This window comes from Drosophila yakuba, chromosome 3L (assembly GCF_016746365.2).
Source record: "Drosophila yakuba strain Tai18E2 chromosome 3L, Prin_Dyak_Tai18E2_2.1, whole genome shotgun sequence".
Classification (NCBI taxonomy): Eukaryota; Metazoa; Arthropoda; class Insecta; order Diptera; family Drosophilidae; genus Drosophila; species Drosophila yakuba.
In genome coordinates, this window is record NC_052529.2 from 23,507,756 (window position 1) to 23,524,255 (window position 16,500).

General features: G+C 44.2%; 1 protein-coding gene across 1 annotated transcript; it reads left to right on the forward strand.

Moving 5' to 3' along the window:
- Nucleotides 1–2,232: 2,232 nt before the first annotated feature.
- Nucleotides 2,233–2,928, forward strand: LOC122319577. The gene is made up of 2 exons (XM_043207033.1): nt 2,233–2,544; nt 2,608–2,928. The coding sequence occupies exons 1-2, from the start codon at nt 2,233–2,235 to the stop codon at nt 2,926–2,928; spliced, it is 633 nt and encodes a 210-aa protein (XP_043062968.1).
- The last annotated feature ends 13,572 nt before the right edge of the window (nt 2,929–16,500 follow it).

Below are 16,500 nucleotides of genomic sequence, written 5' to 3' on the forward strand. Positions count from 1 at the left end.
AATAAAATATTTTTCTTTAATCCTGACACAAATATACTTATATTTACTAATGGTGTAGAAATTAAATGAGCACGAGACTATATGTATATATATGAATATAGAGAAAACTCGGGAACAGGGTTCCGTCAAACTTACCCCACTTTAATCCGGAGCGATGAGATCTCGACGCGTTGAATCCTGGGTGTTACTATATATATATATATATAGGGATGGAGTTATACATACATATACCTTCAATAAAAAGATATACACAAACACAAAATAAAACAAGAGAGAATGCTATAGTCGAGTTCCCCGACTATCTGATACCCGTTACTCAGCTAGCGGAAGTGCGAAGGAGTGTCTTCAACTCTGACAGTTTTTGGCGGTTTGTGGGCGTTAGAGTGGGCGTGGCAAAAAGTTTTTTTGCAAATCGATAGAAATTTACAAGACCAATACAAAAATGAAAAAATATTAAAACATTTTTCAAAAGTGTGGGCGTCGCAGTTTTAGGCGGTTTGTGGGCGTTAGAGTGGGCGTGGCAGCATGATTCGACAAACTTGCGCTGCGTCTATGTCCCTGGAGTCTGTATGCCTAGTCTCAACTTTCTAGCTCTTGTAGTTCCTGAGATCTCGACGTTCATACGTTCATACGGACAGACAGACGGACAGACGGACGGACAGACGGACATGGCCAAATCGACTCGGCTATTGATCCTGATCAAGAATATATATACTTTATATGGTCGGAAACGCTTCCTTCTGCCTGTTACATACTTTTCAACGAATCTAGTATACCCTTTTACTCTACGAGTAACGGGTATAATTAAAAAATATCAAAACATTTTTCAAAAGTGTGGGCATGGCAGTTTTGGGCGGTTTGTGGGCGTTAGAGTGGGCGTGGCAACATGAATCGACAAACTTGCGCTGCGTCTATGTCCCTGGAGTCTGTATGCTTAATCTCAACTTTCTAGCTTTTGTAGTTCCTGAGATCACAGCGTTCATACGGACGGACAGACAGACGGACAGACGGACATGGTCATATCGACTCGGCTATTGGTCCTGATCAAGAATATATATATCTAGTATACCCTTTTACTCTACGAGTAACGCCCACAAACCGCCAAAAAACTGTCAGTGTTGAAATTTCTTCTTCGCACATCCACTAGCTGAGTAACGGGTATCAGATAGTCGGGGAACTCGACTATAGCATTCTCTCTTGTTTTTTCTACCCAATATGTTCTTTAGTATCTATTTCAACGGTGAATAATAAATCATTATCATATTCGTCAGAAGGCTAGAGTCGTTTTAGCGGTAGATCGCATTTGATGTTTAGCGGGCCTTGCCTTCCGTCCATGCCGGGTATTATCCAGCTTTTTATTTAATGTATTTTTCATTTATGCCACAAATTGACAAAAAACATGCCATAAGTAACTTTGATTAATTTTAATAAATCAATTTTTTAAAACTCTATTCAAAGTTGAAATTTTATTTTGAAAGGTCAAGGAGCGGACCAACAGCCACCCGAAAACGGGGCTCTAGCGACCTAGCAGGAGCGTTATAACTCCAACCAATGAAACCCTTCCCGCCCTTCATATCCACACACTAAAATCCACGGAGCTTCTGACCCATAGTGGGCGGCTACGTGGTCTGCGCCAAGAGCTTTTCAAAGTTACAGGAAAATCCTGATTTCACCTTTCCTGTTAAGGACTTCTGCGCCACCACAGATTGGCGGATCAAACCTTGCTGAGACGGGAGGGGACCCCAAGCAGCCCCTCCGGCTCGAGCTGCAAAACACCTACAGAGAGAACGAAGGCGGACAGGCAGCTCCATTGTGCCGATAAGTTTTCGGAAATTGGACTGGTCCTGGACCAGCTCATAACCGTGACCAACGTTAAGCAGGTAAGTTACATAAACGTGCAGATAAAAGCAATGTTCGCTAATTTGAAGGCCCTCCCAGAAGACGCCAGCAGGCATATGGACATGGAGGACGAACAGTGCAACAGTGAAAAAAAAATTAAAACCCGTAGACAAGTGTCAGCAGAGCACCCCCAGCCCAAAAAGGGGCAGTTTCGACGCAAACGGACCAGAAGGAGCACACTCAAGCAGACACAGCAGACCATCACAGTGGAAGAAGACGAGGGAGAAGAGAGCGAGCCCTTCAAAACGGCAGGCGAAGACAGTGGAGCAAATCACGGCACAGCCAGCTGGAGTCCCGAGCCGTGGTAAGCCAGACACGTGGACGAAGGCGGAGATGGGGAAAAAGATTTGCCTGTCGCGGAGACCCGACTCAGTGATATTCGAGGCGAAGAGAAACACCTACAGTGAGGTCTTGGCTTTGGTCACCAGGAAGCGACGAAAAACTGCAGGAGCTGGGGAAGAACGTGCACAAGGTCCGCTGCACAGGGACGAAGACCAAAGCGCATCGCTGATGAAGAGCGATCTGGAGGCGGTGCTAGATAGAGTCGCATCTGTGCGAGTATTGACAAAGGACTCGAGGATGGAATTTCTTTCGATCAGCGACTTGGACCCACTAGTCGCTACAGAGGACCTATCAAAGGCGTTGGTAGACCAGTTCAAAGTTGAGGATAGCAATAATAAAGCTGAAAAGCCATCGACCCTCTTTTAGGGATACCCAACGGCTATAGTAGACCTGCCGTGCAGCGAGGCGCAAGCGGACCTTGCCAAGGGAAAGCTGAAAGTGGGATGGAAAATCTGTGGAGTTAAAGAGGGCGAGTCCACCCCTAGGTGTTTTAAGTGCCTAGAGCTCGGCCACATTGCGGCGCAATGCAAGAGCCCTGAAAATCGCAGCGGCTTCTATATCAAGTGCGGGCAAACCGTGCACATTGTTGCTAGCTGCACTCAAGAGGCCAAATGCTCCTCATGCACTAGTGCCAGGAGAGCTGACGCCAATCACATTGCGGGCAGCAGCAGTTGTCCTTTGAGCTAAGCCACCGAGAAAATTAAAGATTATCCACATTAATCTCAAATTATGCGAAACGGCGCATCACCTGACGTTAGCGAGCCAAACAAAAAAAAAACCCCGGGATAGACTACACACTGGACAATACACCTGTGGACCTGTGCAGCTGTTGTTACCACCAGCCATTCCCCACAGGGATTTTCCTCAGTCATAGATGATCTAGCAAACGTCGCAAGAGGAGAGCGGAACGTGGTCATCGCCTGGACAGAAGAGTGGGGCTCAGTCCACACGAATGCAAGAGGACAACCCATCCAGGAAGTCTTCGTGTCGCTGTACGTAGCTCTCCTAAACAAGGGATCGGTGCAGAGCTGGAGCAGGGTCGGCAGTAGACCTTACCTTTTGCAGTGGCTCGCTATTCCAGCGCGCACAATGGCCCCTCAGCGACGTATACACGGCTATTGACCACAAGGCGATAATCTGCGACATCACCAGCAGAACACCATTCAGCGCCCCACAAGCGAAAAGGCACTTAACACAGAGATGGAAATTAAAGAACCTTAAAAAGACTCATTATCAGTCAAAGAGAAGATGTTTCCTGGAGCTTAGCGATTCAGTCGAGCAAGATCAGCTTATACAATAGTAATAAAAAGATAAGTCAAGCGAAACCACTAAAAACCGGTGACGTCGCCCAAATGACGTCGATCGTGGAGCACCAGTTCCCACAAGTGCCCTCGGCTCCGCAATTTGCGCACGCAGCTCCAATTGACTCATCGCAATTAGCGTTCCTACCGGATGAAATTCGTAAGGTCGCCAATGACATGTCATCGGGACAAGCGTTAGGGCCAGATGGAATCCCAGACATCGCGGTCAAGCTAGGTATGAGTTCGCTAACGTCTTTAACCAGAGCCTCACGGAAGGCTTCTTTCCGGAGCGTAGGAAGAGCAAGGAAGGGCAAGGCTTTCGAGAGCTGTATCAGCCTCAGACTGCACGAAGCCATCACCGCTCGCCAATGCAGTTTGGCTTTAGGAAAGGGAGATCGACTGTGGAGGCAATAGCAACTATTAAGGAGATCGCCTCGGCAATTGAAGGTAAGGAGGCAGCAAGGAGTACTGCTTTGTGATGACCCTGGACATCGGAAATGCTATCAACTCGGCGAAATGCCACTACCAGGAAGAACGAAGGTGACTGGCAGGCAGACGATATTGCCGTGGTAATTGTGGCAGGAACTGTTCGAGAAACTTAGACCCTTGCTATCTAAGTGTACCATAGTGGAGTAACTCTCATCGGTCGGCCATTGCACACCACAAAAGGAAGGTCGTGCTTATATCTAGCCGCAAACAGAAAGAGTCAGCCAGCATTCAAGTCGGAGGCACCACGGTCACGTCGGCACAAACGATTAGATACCTAGGGGTCTTGCTAGACACTAGACCGTCGTTCAAAGAACATCTGGCTCTAGCGTGAATAATGGTTAACTGCAGGGACCCAAGGCAGGGACGTAGACTACTCCTTCAGTCTGTCTGCAGGGCAACCGGTTTGTGCGCAGCCGCGATATGGGCCGAAGCTTCAGAGAAGAGGTTTTACATAAGGGGCCTGGAATCGACGCACATGCTGTATGCCGGCAAAGACGGTGGCAGCAGTCGACGAGGGGCGCTGGACCTTTACCACTATCGTGGATGTGATAAGACGGCATGGCGAAGTCAATTTTTGGCTTACCCAGATCCTAAGCATGCATGGATGTTTCACGAGCTAGCTGATCAGGATTGGCCAAGACGATCACCGCAACCGCCCAGAATGCTGCGTAGAGGAGTCCGCTAGGCATATTATTGCCAGCGATTTGACCACGACAGGGACGGTTTCATGGAGGACATAGTGGACCTGTCGACCCTTGGAGAGCGCATGATATCGAACCAGACATTCTGGTCAGCAATTTCGCTGGTCAGCAATTTCGAGTTCCTGCAGCTCTCGAGGAAAAACTCAGAGAAACCCCTAGACATAATTGAACCTTTGACGGACCCAAGTGCTTGAATATCTCTTATTGTCCTTGCGTTTAAGCAGAACGGGGACATCCACTTATGCGTCGACATGCGACTGACAAACGAAGCAATTCTACGGGAAAACTATCCATTGCCAACCTTCGACTCTACCATGACCAGAATCAAGGAGGCTAAAATCTTCGCACGCCTAGAACTCAATGATGCTAATCACCAAGCGACGTAAAAGAAGTGTGCAAGATCTTCCAGGAAAATAATGTTCTACTGAATAGAGAGAAGTGTATCTGGAAGACAAGCAAACTAAAATTCCTTGGATACATCTTTTCCGACAATGGAATAGAAGTCGATCCCGAGAAAATGGACGATACGCGATTTTTCAGAGACCCAAAGAAAAAACAGGAAACACGGATTTTTCTTGGTCTGGTAACATACGTCAGGAAGTTCATCCCGGACCTGGCATTTTATAGAGATCCTCTAAGGATGCTGGAAAACCAAAAACAAAATCACTTGGGGCGGAGCCGAGAGGAATGCCTTTAACAACCTTAAGAATCTGTTATTCTTTAGGGCCCGGTCGCCCTCGGTGCCGTTGTATTGCAATTTAAAGCAGATAAGCAATTGATAATTATACAGTATAGATTGCTGCCTGGTATCGCAAGACATCCGGCGAGCTGCAATGGATAGAAATCCATTCCCCACCTGCCCGTAGATATGGGTAGCATCAGATTTTCTAGGTCCTTTACCCAACAATGAATATGTCCTAGGCTTTATAGACTATTTCTCACGATATATAAAGCATAAGCTTCTTAAAACCATATCGTTCACGACCCTGGCAATGAAAGAGATCTTTTGTAGACTGGGATATCCTGAGTACCTACGAACGGATAATGGACGCGAGGAGTTCTGTAACTACTGAAAGGCGTGCGGCATTGAACCAGTTAGAACCCCTCCGTATTTGCCGCAAGCAAACGGGGAAGTTAAAAACATGAACAGAGCCCTTGTAAAACGCATAAAAATAGCATACGCTAATGGGAAAAACTACCAAGAGGAAATCCAAAGGTTTGTCCTGATGTACAATATAACCCCACATGGAACAACTGGGACAGCGCCCACAAAGCTCTGCCAGCAAACCTTGGACTCTGGGGAAAGAGATAAAGACATAATTAAAAAATGTAAGAGAAAGCAGGCAGCCTACAAAAGAAGAGGGGCAAAGGAAATAGATATCGAAATGTGCGACAAAGTATTTTTGAAAAACGTAGTGCTCCCGAACAAACTTACATCAAACATCGACTAGACGGAATTTACTGTATTAAAAATTGCTTCACATCTCAAAAAGGTTTCAACAGTATCCAGCCACATGCCCATCATGATCATCACCTACTCCACAGGACACGGCACTCCAGTTCACAGTAGAAAACGTCGGGATCCATCCAGCCCTGACGCCGTTAAATCTAAAACTCGTTAATAAAGGAAGGATGTGACGACCGGCATTGCCAACAACCAAGCATCGGAAGAGCGGCGACGCGACGTTGACACCTAGCGGACATTGATGACAGCTACGCGGTTGACAGTTGACTCTAGTGCGGACGACAAGCGGCGCGGTGTGCCAACGGCAGAACTAATTGCGTCGGCACCAGGAATTTTTCAAAGAACATCCTGCTAGTAATACCTAACGTATTGCCATATTTCAATAATATCATGATCATGGGAAAATCTGCGATATAGATTAGACGCATTATTAAAGCAATTCAACAAGCTCCCACATCAAAAGATAAAAAACGATTACAAGCTTTTATCGGATTGTTAAATTTTTACCACATCTTCTTGCCACACAAGACTTTAGATCGATAGCTGGACAATAATACTAAAAGGACCTAGAAGCACCGACATTAGGACACTTTGTCTGCGCTAAAGTGTCGTCTTCTAGCTTCAAAGCAAACGGTCGTGTTTTTTTTCTGCGCTCCGAATTTATTTTGCCAAATTTTGTCAAATCCAGCGGTGGATATTAATATATTCTTGAATAATTCAATTGCTTAATCAGTACTAGTTAATGTTCCGTTCGCTTCGCAAGTGAATCTTTTGTGATTTGTGCATTTTTTTAATAAACTTATTCAATCTGTTCTCTTTCTGTCTTTGCGTTTTGTTTACTCTCTCCTTCGTGCGTTGTCCGTAGTGCTGTTTGGTGTTGTTTTTGTACTAAACTGCACGGTGTACCCGCTCTCCCGCTCTTCCACACAAAATCCTAAAGTGCACACTGCTCTCTTGCGGTATATTTTTGATTTTGTATTTTGGTACAGTGGTCAAAACCTAATTAAATATGGAAACCAATGTTGTCTGCTTGCAAAATAAATGCTATCAGGTAATAAAGTCTGAGCGTTCGAAAATGACCTGTTGGCTATTTGATAGAATGGTGCACACTTAGTGCGCAGGCTGGCTGTCAGTCGGGTGATGAACAAGGGGAATAACGTGTAGTTTCAAGCTTGCTAGAAGAACGCGCCGTAATTGTCCATACACCCGGAAGTGCGACTATACTCTCCACGCGAGGGCGGCTGGAAACAGGTCCCCTGGAAAGGTTATGTCCCTGCCAGAGGATGCTGGCAACTAGTCGGGTAGTCGGGCGTCCCGGGCCGAGAGTCAGCCTGGCTGAGGCCCCGGGTCACAAAATAGCTCAGTCTCAAACGGACAGCTCAGCGTACCTGGCAACCCCCCGTTCTAAGAAGCCTTACCCGGGCGTCGCGGATCTCCGCCCGGGTGGACCCTCCTTTTCTCCGCAACTCATGGGAACCACATGATGCCTACAAAAATAAAAAGAAGTCAGGATCTCCCAAAAAACCTACTCAATCGGCAGTGACGACTGTATCTGGCCGAAAAACCCTCAAGGTAGTGAAGTGGCCGAGTAAGCCCACCTGCCTGGCCTCCACCGCAGGATCGGGTTCGGGTGAACCAAGCCTCAAATCTGAGGCGACTGAGTGCAAGCCGCCCAAAGCCATCGCCATGGGAACATCTCTAGGCGCTAGTGCCATGATGCCCCTTTGAGGCGTAGCCAAGGACGGCAAGCACTCAGTGGCAACCGATAAAGGCAAACACACCTACGCAGAGAAACGATCTGCTGGTCAAATCATACGCTGCCAGGAGATATCGAAAACGGCTCCTTCGGCTGAATGGATGAAGCCCAGTGCATGAAGCTGGCAGTGCCAAAACCCCTCTCGGTGGTTCCACTAAAGAAAAAAATTTTTGTTTCTCGGCTATACAAGACAAAACAAAAGCCGACAACATAAAAGTGGAAAAATTTAACTTTTTTTATGCTAGGGACATCTCATCTTTCAAGATAACTGTTCCAAATGAGCAATTCTCAACCATATGTTCTGGTGATTTTTGGCCGGAAAGTATGATTGTGAAAGAGTTTGAAGCTAAGATTAAAATTAGAAAAAAAGGGCCCGTGGGAATTAAACTTCCCACAAGTGGCCAGATCACTGCCCCATCCTCCTCTACTACTTCTACTTCTTTATCTTTAAAAAACTAAAATCTAGTCTCACTATCTGTTATCAAAATGTAAGAGGTTTGTGTAGTAAGCTAACTAATTTGTATTCTAATAGCCTTTCCTTTGCATCCCATGTTATTGTGTTTACAGAGACTTGGTGAAAACCGGAGATACTTAACTCCGAAGTTTTCCCAGGTATGTACACAGTATACAGGCATGATCGTCCCTCCAGGCGGGGAGGGGGAGTCCTAATTGCTGTTAGGTTTACCCTCACGTCAGAGGAGGTACTTTTTGATGAGTTCCTTAACTTAGAATACTTATGCGTAAAGCTGTCATTTTCTGATAGCTATGTTTATATTACGTGCTCGTACATTCCGCTGTCTTCTGAATTTCCTGAATATATTAACCATTTGTCCGCTATCCAATCCTTTTCAAACAGACTGTCCGATAGGGACCAACTAGTTGTTCTAGCTGACTTTAATATACCAGGCACTAAGTGGTCCACAGAAGAACAGTCGAATATTCTCCTGCCTATAGAACAGCATGACTTTATTGACGGCTTGCTTGACATATCGTTGTCGCAAGTTAATTATATTCGAAATTCTCTTGGTCGCTTACTGGATCTATGTTACAAGTCCTAAAAGTGTGTTTCTGACTAGAGTAGCACCTCTTAGTCTACCAGAAGATCCATACCATCCATCTTTCGAGGTGACAATCGACACAGGTACCGTAATAAAAGAGAGGCCAGATAAGTCAACCAAACGAATTCATTGTTTTCGCAAGGCAAACTTTCGTAGGCTAAATCTTTTTATATCTGGCTTTAATTGGTCCGATCTATATTCTTGCAGCATAATGGCCGATGCCATAGATATTTTGTATACTGCTATGAAAATATTTTTCAACTCTTGTGTTTCGATGTACTATCCGTCTACCTCTAACAAAACTCCCTGGTTTAATAAAGAGCTGACACATCTAGACTTTATATAAAATTTAAAAATACCGGTTCTCAATCTATATTTTCTAAATATGTAAGTGCTCGGTTAAATTTTACCGTGCTTAAGGCTCAGTGTTAAAATAATTATTTAAACCGCTGTAAGTTCCAGTTCGCACAGGATTCCAAACAGTTTTATAATTTCGTTAACACTAAGCGCAAAACAACCAGTTACCCTTCCTCGCTATTTTTTGAAAATACTTCGGTAACATCGGATCAGGCAATAGCCGATCTATTTGCCAAGTTTTTTCAAACCACATATTGTACGTTACCTCATTCCGAACGGCCTTACTCTTACGCGGTATTAACGTCGAATTTAATATTCTGTCCCACACTAAACGAAAGCTCACTGCTTTATGATCTTCAGCGAGTTAAGCCTGTCTATCCGGACGGAATTCCTGGATGTGTCCTTAGAATCTGTGCGGAAGCCTTGTGCAAGCCTCTACTAAACTGTTTAACTTATCTCTGGAATCTACACAGTTCCCCCAAATATGGAAGGAGTCCTTTGTGATCCCTCTCCATAAAAAGGGAGCAAATCGGATGCAAGCAATTACAGAGGAATCTCCAAATTGTCTGCTATCCCTAAACTTTTTGAAAACGTTATCACCCTTTATTTGCAGCACCTTTGTAGGTCAATTATATCACTATGTCAGCATGGGTTCATGAAACGGATTTTAGTAAAGCATTCGACTCTGTTAATTATTCACTTTTAATAAAAAAAAGTTGATTTATTTGGTTTCCTTGTTGATCTCATAAATTGGATTCTAAGTTATCTGAATGGCAGGACGCAACGGGTCCTCTTTAAAAATTCTCTTTCTTGTATTTTCCGAGTCACATCCGACGTCCCACAAGGGAGCCACCTAGGTCCGCTCCTTTTTACCTTATTTATTAACGACCTTCCCTTAATAATAAATCATTGGCGTGTACTAATGTACGCTGATGATGTAACATTATGCTTGCAATATAAGGACATTTCTCGCCATTTGGACTTACAATCCGATCAAGATTGCCTTCAAACCTGGTGCCGTGATAACGTATTAAACTTAAATGGCTCTAAGTGTAAAGTTATGACCTTATGGTGCTCTTTGGACAGAATAATACATGTTGATGATCTTGGTGTTCTTCTGGACCCTAAACTTAAATTTTCAGACCATATTTCGTCTATTGTCAATAAGGCCAGAGGTGTGCTTAGTTTTATAAAACGGTGGTCAAAGGAATTTGATGATCCTTACATGACCAAAACCTTATTTATTTCTCTAGTCCGTCCGATCCTCGAGTACGGATCACCTGCTTGGAGTCCACAATATGAAGTTTACTCGGACCGCATCGAATCGGTTCAAAAGAACTTCTTACTTTTTGCCTTACGGCGCCTTAATTGGGATGCAAACCTTAGATTACCTCCTTATTCAAGTAGATTAATGTTAATTAACTTACCCTCCTTAGCTAACCGTAGAACGATGCTTGGAACAGCCTTTATTTTTAACCTTATTCGTGGTGAAGTGGATAGTCCCGACTTGGTTAGTCGGCTTAACTACACTGTTCCGAGCAGATTTACTAGAAATTACGTACCTCTAATTTTAAATCATTGTATATCTAATTATGAGTTGCATGATCCCTACAGAGTATTATGTTCTGACTATAATAGATTCTATCCTATTATCTCTAATTCTGACTCTCTGCCTATCTTAAAGCGATCAATACTAACGTACTTAACGAATTCTTAGATCTTACTACTATATACATATATTTCCTCGTCCTTTACTGTCTTCTATATCGCGTCTATCTTTCCGCAATTCGAGCCGTACGATACAGCGCCCCTCGGTCGGTTGGGTGGAAGGTGTGGCCGTGGGACTCGCGCGTAAAAAAAAAAAAAAAAAAAAACCATTTAAGGGAAAAAATTTCGACGGATCCCCCTTCATACCTCCAAACAATTCCTAGTCTAACGAACTAGTTTCAGTTTTCACAGAAACCCGCAACTATGCACTAAAAAAGGCCTTCCCCAATAGCAAGCCCAAAAGAAAAAGCAAACCTCCCTGGTGGTCAGCAGAACTGTCCCCCCTCCAAATAGACTGCAGAACCCTTTTTAACAGAGCCAAGGCAGAAAATGAGAAGGCCCTGTGGACCGCCTACAATAGAGCCCTTCCAAACTACAAAAAAGCCATCAGGAAAGCAAAGCGATCCTCATGGCATTCCTTCTGCTCAGAAATTGAAAATACAACTGAAGCAGGCAGACTTAGAAAAATCCTATCCAAATCGGTCACAATCCTAGGCTACCTTAAAAAAGCAGATGGCTCCTGGACCAGCACAAGTGAGGAATCTCTGGAGATACTTCTAGGAAACTGCCAAAACGCTCTCACCCCCCAACAAACAAACGCCACACTGACAAGTATCGAACTGTGCATAGACCCAAAGGTCCTCCATTGGGCTATACACAGTTTTAAACCATACAAATCTGCAGGTCCAGACAATATCATACCTGCACATATCCAACATGCGGGAAATATATCCATAAACTGGCTTCTAGACATTTTTAAAAGGTCCCTTCTTCTTGGACACCTACCGCAATTGTGGCTAGAGTTCCGAATTGTCTTCATTTCCAATGCAGGGAAACCATCACACACGACCCCCAAGGATTTCAGACCAATTATACTTTCATCCTTCCTACTAAAGACCCTTGAAAGAATCATCGGCCTGCATCTGAAATCAACTCTCAATCCAAGTCTCATCACAGACACGCAACACGCCGACAAGAAAAGGAAATCGACAGAGACAGCACTACACTCTCTCGTCTCCAAGATAGAAAAATGAATGTCCCAAAAGGAATATGCACTGGTAGCTTTCCTGGACATAGAAGGAGCTTTTAACAACGTCATCCCAAGGGCGATGACCGGAGCCCTGACAGACCTTGTGGTGGACCGCCACTTGGTGGGACTAGGCGCGTCACCCTCACTAGGCACGTCAGAAGAGGCACTCCGCAAGGAGGCGTCCTCTCCCCACTTCTATGGAACATAGCAGTCAACTCGATACTATGCGACATGAAAGGGGATAATAGCCTATGCGGAGGACGTTGCTATCATCCTCAAAGGCAAATACCCCCAAACGCTATGCGATCTCATGAGCGAGTTTTTCGATGTGTTTTGTCCAGCTGGACCAAGAATATCGGATTAGGAATTAACCCTTCAAAGACCGAGCTGGTTTTCTTCACTGAGATAATATACCAGACTTAGTCCCACCTATCCTCAACAATCAAAGACTTTCCTGCAGTAGCAGCGCAAGGTACCTTGGCTTAATACTTGACAGGAAACTAAACTGGTACTTAAATCTTACAGACAGATACAAAAAAGCTTCAATAGCACTCTTCACGTGCAAGAAAGCAATAGGGCTCAAATGGGTGATGACACCCTATATAGTAAACTGTATATATACGGCCATCGTCAGACCAATACTACTGCACGGGGTCGTGGTATTGTGGCCGGCTCTGAAAAAGAAATCCAGCATAAAAATGCTAGCAAAAATGCAAAAAGCTGTGGCACTCTGCATCAGCAGTGCTTCACGCACCACCCCAAACGAAGCCCTAAATGCCATACTCAACCTCCCAAGCCCAGAACTAGCTGGCATGGAACAGGCTACAGTAGCGGCAATCAGGCTTAGAAATATCAAACAGTGGAATCGGGTCACTCATGTATCCTAAAACACATTCAAATAGTCCCCTCCAGGACAGACTACTGCACTCCAACGGAGTACATACAAACACCTTTCAACACAATCATCCCAGAGAGGGACGATTGGAACTCACGAACACCTGGCCCCCAGAATGCTATATGCTTCTATACGGACGGGTCAAAACTACAGAACAGAGTAGGAGGAGGAGTTTACTCCGAACAGCAAGGCCTACGCCTCTCGTTCAGACTTCCCGATCATTGCAGTGTCTTCCAAGCTGAAGTAGCAGCAATAAAGGAGGCCCTAAAACACTCACTAAAACCGGAAAGCTCACATGTAAACATTTTCAGTGACAGCCAAGCAGCTATCAAATCGATTGGCTCAATCTCAAGTCACTCGAAAACAGTATCGAACTGCCGCTTTTTGGCCAAATATGGCCAAAAATAAGCTCAAAAAGAACGTCAAAACTTTTAAGATTGACCAGAGCAAACCTCAGCACTGCTATGAGAGTCATCACAGGGCATTGGTTAATAGGCACCCATGCCAGAAGACTAAATGCCCCGAATAATGATTTCTGCCGTAGCTGTAGGGACGAAGAAATGGAAGAAACGGTAGAGCATCTACTATGCCACTGTTCAGCACTGCAAGCGAAAAGACTTGCTCATTAGGAAGCAGATTCCTGATATACACGTCCGACGTCGATCCCCATCGGATACAAAAATTCACCAGCGCCTCTGGCTGGGGACTGCTAACACGAACCTCGACGGGCAAAAGGGGAAAACAAACACGGTATCACCATGGACTAAGTGCGTCGGATAACCGACGGCCGGTAAAACCTAACCTAACCTAAGTGCGCTGGCTTTAACGGCCAGACAAGTGAAGACCACCTAAGCTAAAGCTGGCTTGAAAGGGCTGATCAGTAGTTTTGGCGTGGCTAGAGATAGTTTTCGTCGAGCTTATGATCTTCTTTCCGCGCTAGACTCACAATTTAATAGCCTCAAGCTATTAGAGGAATCTCCAAAGTGCAAGAAAGCCGCTGATGGTAGGCTGCCTACCACCTGACGATCACAGCAAACCTTCAAATTTTGCTTAGATCGGCAGCTAAAACAGATTCGGAGCAAGCCGATCAATCCGTTGCCGACAACATAAAAGTGAAAAAATTTAACTTTTCTTACACAAGATACATCTCATTGTAACAAACACGACTGTTTATCTACGTCCGAGAGTATTCTCTGTCTAACTAACTTGCCGGCTAGGTTCAGGGTTGGGATGGGTTGTTTTGACTCTCGAATCGCATTATAGATGCAGACGGACAGAAAGGTAGCTCAGCTAGCAGTGGAAGGATTGGATGGTGGTTTTTTACGGTCTTTACCCGCCCTCCTGGAATTATGTTAAAAATATTCATAAATTCCCCTTTGTTGTAAACCGTTCCTCCCTCTAGCGACCTTCTTTATATTTACTGAATCATATTTAATTTAATTTAATTATTAATCGTTGAATGTACTCTAGTAACTTAGTAATAATAAAAATAAGATAAAAGGGTTATTCATTGAATTTCAAATTTAAATCGTTGCTTTAAAAGTATCGCTACTATACAACAATTTATTTCAATCGCTTAATTCTAATCGATAGTTACTATTTTCACGTTAATACTCAAGCTACGTATATTTTGTCGGACGCGAGTTTCTGGAGGAAACATAATAATAATCGCGGCTATGCGTACTTACGAAAGATCTCACGAAGGCCTGATGACGTCCGATGTTAGGTCGATTTATGCGTTAATAGTGATTTCATGAACAAATGCTTTTTACAGGCTCGAAGTCCAACAATACGTACACGTTAAAGCTAATCTAATGTTCGGCTTAAACAACTTTTAACCTTAAGCCGAGTGCTACCAAAATTTAATTGAATTTAAAAATTTTAATCATTCGAAACGAAACAGAGCTTTGTTCAGTTTATCACATGTCGCAGACACATTGCAGGGGGTGTTCCGATCAGCGCGTTGTAGGCAGATTCCTTTAGGATGATGCGCACGTGAAGGCGGAGTCCGATATGATTTTCACGTGACTTAGATAAGCACGCGATTTTAAATAAATTCGCACAAGCACTACGTTATACGTCTTTTTTAATTCAGATCAGTATAACAAGAGACCGAACTGACGCCGACAATAAAGGCGGTGAGCTTTTAACAGCAACAGAGTTGCTAAATTAAATTCGCACAAGCACTACGTTATACGTCTTTCTTATTTCAGATCAGTATAACAAGAGACCGAACTGACGCCGACAATAAAGGCGGTGAGCTATAAACAGCAACAGAGTTGCATTTCGGGTGATTTCGCGTTTGGAAATGTTAATTACTTATCCTAGACAAAAGTGGTAGGGCTGCCATATCAATTACCTGGAACTCCGCTATTTATCGCTTTAGATAATAAATATAAATCTTGAATACTTCAAAATGGTTTAAAACCGCCCTCACACCAACAGATTTAAAGGCAGTCTATTGACTCGAGTTTAAAACAGCTAATTTGGCGTTGAAATGATCTGCCAGTTTGCTTATCGAAAATTTCCGCTTAATTACCAGCTGTCCTAGTTGAAATCGTCGTAGTCGGCTGCGAAGGTCATAAACTTTCTTATTCTGCATTTAAGCCTTTTCCATGTGCCTACTTTGTTGAACTCATTGGGCCGCCTTACTCATGCCGTATTATCCACCAGCAGGCAGAGGTTTCTAAGAACGTTATAATCCTTTCCATTAGTGACCATGTGTTGGCCATACGCTACCATATAGGGTGACGGTCCGATAGATTGGTGTATGCTATTACGCAGGGAACAGTTTATGCTGCTTATATATTGGTCCCAATCCCGTTGGTTCGATCGGATGTACGTACGCAAGGCCGCCTTAATAGATCGAATGACTCGCTCGGCCGAATTACTTTGCGGTGAATAGACTCCAGTAAACACTTGGGTGATCTCATAAGAGGTCAGGAACGAAACGAACTCATGGCTTTTAAATTAAGTGCCATTGTCGCTTACTAATGTTTCCGGCACTCCTATGTAAGAGAAAATATCGTCCCTAAGATACTGAATAAGGACCTTCGATGTGAAATTCTTTACAGGCTTGAGGAAGGTAAATTTCGAAAAGTGATCTAAGATTATTAAGATTCCAATATTTCCTCGTTTTGATCGCGGGATATGTTTCCGCGATATGTTCCAGAGTTCCAGGCGCTTGGCGACTGCAATTAAATGGCTTAAGTGATCCTCAAACGTAGATGACATCCCCAGAAGTTCATCTAAATAGACGAACACGCGATCCTTCGTTCGAATTACTTGGTCCATAAGTCGACACATAGTGTCATAGTGTCATGTGTGTGCATGCCGAAAGGCATGCGTGTGAATTGATTGAGAGGCCGATTCGGTATGGTAAATCCTGTCTTTGGCTTGGACGTAGCATCGAGAGAAATCTGCCAAAAGGCATCCATGAG

Coding starts and splice junctions, on each gene's coding strand:
- LOC122319577 (XM_043207033.1), top strand. CDS start 2,233: ATGGGGAAAAAGATTTGCCTGTCGCGGAGACCCGACTCAGTGATATTC. Junction 2,545..2,607: donor AGGACCTATCAAAGGCGTTG/GTAGACCAGTTC, acceptor ACCCTCTTTTAG/GGATACCCAACGGCTATAGT.